Genomic DNA, 4,481 nt, shown 5'->3' with positions numbered 1-4,481 from the left:
AACTAACCCACTGTCCAGGACAGACAGCCCAGATAGCTGAGGTGTGTGCCCAGGACAGCGTGCTTGAACCGTAATTGGATTATAAGCATGGAAATAAGTTGAGATAAATGTGTGTGCGTGTGTGAAAATACATATGTATAAGTAAACACTGTATTGTTGTTGTTGTTTTTTTGTTTAACGACACCACTAGAGCACATTGATTTATTGGATGTCAAACATTTGGTAATTCTGACATAGTCTTAGAGAGAAAACCCACTATATGTTTTCATTAGTAGGAGGCAATCTTTTATATGCACCATACCACAGCTTTTGGTATACATGTACCAGTTGTGGTGCACTGGCTGTAATAAGAAATAGCCCAATGGTCCAATCAAAATGGATCGATCCTAGACCGACCACGCTTTACCACTAGGCTATGTCCAGCCCCTCCAATTTATGTAGACACTGAAAATTAAATATGAATATTTTTTTTTTTTTTTTTTTAAATAAATAGATTTGAATAACCTTACTGCATATTTACTATCCATGTCAGGAGTAGTTTTCAGAAAAGGAAATCCTTGACATTTCAAAAGGGTGGATTTTACAGTATGGTACCCAGCTACTGAGGGTACATGGATATCATCCACTGAGGGTACTTTTCCTTTAATATGGCATATTACATTACATACATGTTGGTTAATGTATATTTCAGCTAAGTAAACACCTTCTAATGTAGACATGACAATTCAATATGAATATGATGGCTTAATCCATTACCTAATTGATCAGGGTAGATTTCATATGATTGTTTTTGATTTTTTTAAAATAAATAGATATATATATAACGACGCAACTACCGAAACAGGTTAACATGACCTGCGATCATAGTCTGTTAATAGCAAGGTGGGCTCTTAAGACAAGAGTGTGCTTAACAGAGATAACCGCCTGGGCAGGTTTCTACGTGAACAGCGAGACGTCGACGTCCTTCCTCTGGGTGCGTGTCGTATTTCTGGGGGTAAAGCGCTCGCCTGGGGTCGATGTATCGGAGGATCGATCACCCTCATGGACTTCCATCACAAGCAGTGCACCACAAATGGTACATCAAAGGATGTGATAGGTACTGTCCTGTCTGAAAGTGTATATAAAAGATCCCTTGCTTTGTTCCTCCCACCCACCCACCCCACCCCCTCTCTCTCTCTTTCCACACACACACACACACACTCTCTCTCTCTCTCTCTCTCTCTCTCTCTCTCTCTCTCTCTCTCTCTCTCTCTCTCTCTCTCTCTCTCTCTCTTCTCTCTCTCTCTCTCTCTCTCTCTCTCACGAGACCAGAAAAAAAAATTATGTTCGTCACAAACTAAAAAAACTATGTTAGACAATAAAACGTAGTTCAAAAAGTGCTAAAGTGTCGTTACTTAAAAAAAAAAAAAATTCCATCTTCCGTATAATATCAGGTGGGCATCTTGAGACATACCCTCAACTAACACAATAAACTACGAGACCATCATTACATAGCATACTCATAAACTGAAATTCTCGGTCTGTCTTTGACTAATTACTGCTGATAAAGTTAATAATCTTCTCCGTAGATTTTCTTGCTGATGAACAAGCGCAACCGATATAAAGCAAAATAGCAGCACTGTAGCAGAGGCATAATAAAGAAAGCCACGACTGCCAGGACGCCAGTTGTGAAGCCGGCGTGATTCCAATCCAGCACATCTTTATAGATGACGTTGGAGTGGTTCACGGACCAGAATAGGATGCTGAATATGGCGTACACGAGACCATACACGATGGGGTAGACGACGTGTAGCAGACGTACTGGTCTCGCGCAGACAACAACGTCGGCAAAGACGAACACTGTATTTAGCGCGTGAACATTTACATTGTCATAATCTATACCAGGGTGGCCGCGCTCAATTTGCAGTTTGTTGTACAGAGCACCAAAATATATAGCAGTCACCACTATAGCATTAACAGATACTATGTTCCATAGGATCCATGATGTGTTAAGATACCATGGCATCCTGTTTTTTGAAAAACATGGTTCTTGCACGTGCAGTGATTCCGTACTATCGGATGTGACGTCTTCAGGATCTGTGATTTTCAAATCCGATTTTTCTACATTAATTTGTTTATTTTCACATTTAGTACTAGATTCAACATCACCATTGTCGAGTTCGTCTGAAAAGGCAGGATTGTTTTGAGGGTAAACAGTATCTGATGAGAAAGATTTTAGTGTTACATTTGTAGAATTAGTTTTTGTTCGTGACCTTGACCTTGCTTGATATTGACACCAGACGGCGATACTGGCGGTGAGCACCATGTGGAGAGTGAGCGCGAAGTAGGTCCACGTGGTTAGATAGACCATCACACTGTGTGGGTGTTTAAACCGTTCGTCCGTCTGTGTGTCCCAGTTGGCTAGCAGCATTATGAAGGCGATTGTGACGTAGGCTGCCATCAGTAGGCGGTAAATTATGAAAACCTGCCACGGAAGCCGCCACTACAAAACAACAACAACAACAAAATAATAAAAATAAAATTAACAATATATGTTTATTTTAAACAGAAACGGCGGAATCAAAAAACATGGGGGAGGGACTGAATGAGATCGAGGGCGCAAAGCAAAGTTTCTTGGGGGTTCGGGGGTATTCTTCCCTGTAAAATTATGAAAACTAGATGTCCTTAAATGCAATGGCCTGCATTCTACAAGTAAAATTCATCTAGTCGATCCGCTTGCAACTTTATTGTCTATAAAGAACTCTCAAGAACCTGTTTTCAAAGTTTATGCATTGGCCGATACTGAAGAAGGTTCGACTCACAGGGGTCCAGTGTCACCACCACACCCACCACCACCCCACCGCCGCACCGCACGTTTGAAGTGCCCTTTTTAATGTTGTTTTTTTCTTTTTAATTCATCATCCAATATACAAGACTATATTGATCCAAAAACGCATCTCTAAGAATCTTTATTTCAAATATTTCAGTAGAACATGGCCCTTTAAACACCCCCCCCCCCCCCCCCCCCCCCCCCCCCCCCCCCCCCCCCAATAGATATCGGTCCCTTTAGAAGCGCGGCTTATTTTCCTTCGACATGTGTAGGCTTATTTGGTGAATCGAGAACAATGGTATCATAGTTGAAGAACAAAATGGATTCAGAAAAGGTAGGAGTACTATTGATCACCTTACAACATTGACTTCCACCATTGAAACGAGAAAGAAGAAGAAACTACAAACGTGTACAGCTTTTGTTGATTTTAAGAAAGCATATGACTCGGTTGATCGGTCCATACTGTGGCAATAGAATAGACGCCATAGGCGCGAATGGAAACATGTTACAGGTAGCACTAAACCAAATAATTTCCGGCTGGGTCAAAGTTCGAGTGCACCGAACTTTTGATAGAGAAGTTAACACCACAAGTCCTGTGATTGGTTATAAATGTGAGTGTGTTGGTTGTAAAAAAATAGTTTCATCTGGGCTAAAAATGTCTAGGGGTGTTGTAAAAACATCTGGCCATACCGAAAATGAGCCATGAAAGGGTACCATTTTCTTCAGTTAATACTTAAGAGGTAGAGGTTGTAGTACTGATATTTATGGGTCATAGTTTGGTTGATATATTGCATATAGTGTTTTTGAACACAAACGTTAACATGGTCGCCTATGGGATTTTATTTGGTATAGTCATACATACAGGCGTTACGCGCTTTATTACTCGAATATATCGAGCTGTGTAAGACTAAATGGGTTAACCGTCAACTGTGGTGTAAAACAGGGTTGTTTGCTGGCGTCTCTTCCTTTTAACATAACGATCTAGCCACTTCTCTTAATGCACTGGGAAAGGATGTGTCATTAGATAATGAAACTGTACTATTGGCGGAAACTGAGTCGGACTTGCAAGTTATGCTGGACTGTCTTAATATATGGTGTAAGAAAAACAAAATGGTGAATAATGTTGGCAAATCTAATATTATTCATTTCGGGAATCCGTCTGTGAAGTAAACCTAAACTGTTTTTAAAATGTGGAGAGTGTGTGTTAGATGTAGTTGGCAGATATAAATATCTTGGATTCATTTTAGATGAACACCTAGATTTTAGCAGTCGCTCTTTCAGCCAGTCGGGTCCTAGGTCTTGTCATAGCCAAATGTAAAGCAATGGGTGGTATGCCATACACAGCCTTTAGTAAGCTCTACAATGCAACAGTTCTACCAATGATTATTTATAGAGCTGCAATATGGGGAACTAGGGAGTATAGCGTAGTTAGGAAAGTTCAAAATTGTGCTTGCAGATATTTCCTGGGTGTAGGAAAGTATACACCTGACGCGGTTGTAAACGGTGATATGTGATGGACTCATTTAATGGTCTCAGTGGAAAATTGTGTTGAGACGGTTGGTTAATATGAATCATCGCATATTGAATAGAAAGGTTTTTATCTGGGTTGAAAAGAAGTACGTCATGGTAAAAACTTTATTTACTCTATACACCTTTTTCTCAAGGATCTAAA

General features: G+C 40.3%; 1 protein-coding gene across 1 annotated transcript; it reads right to left on the bottom strand.

Moving 5' to 3' along the window:
* Nucleotides 1-1,245: 1,245 nt before the first annotated feature.
* LOC121369499 lies at nt 1,246-2,476 on the bottom strand. Its single transcript, XM_041494606.1, has one exon. The coding sequence runs from the start codon at nt 2,438-2,440 to the stop codon at nt 1,550-1,552; it is 891 nt and encodes a 296-aa protein (XP_041350540.1). The 5' UTR covers nt 2,441-2,476; the 3' UTR covers nt 1,246-1,549.
* Between the last annotated feature and the right edge of the window lie 2,005 nt (nt 2,477-4,481).

The sequence above is a fragment of the Gigantopelta aegis genome, chromosome 3, assembly GCF_016097555.1.
Source record: "Gigantopelta aegis isolate Gae_Host chromosome 3, Gae_host_genome, whole genome shotgun sequence".
Lineage (NCBI taxonomy): Eukaryota > Metazoa > Mollusca > Gastropoda > Neomphalida > Peltospiridae > Gigantopelta > Gigantopelta aegis.
The sequence above is the reverse complement of the archived record's forward strand: the minus strand, read 5'-3'. Positions and strand labels throughout refer to the sequence as shown.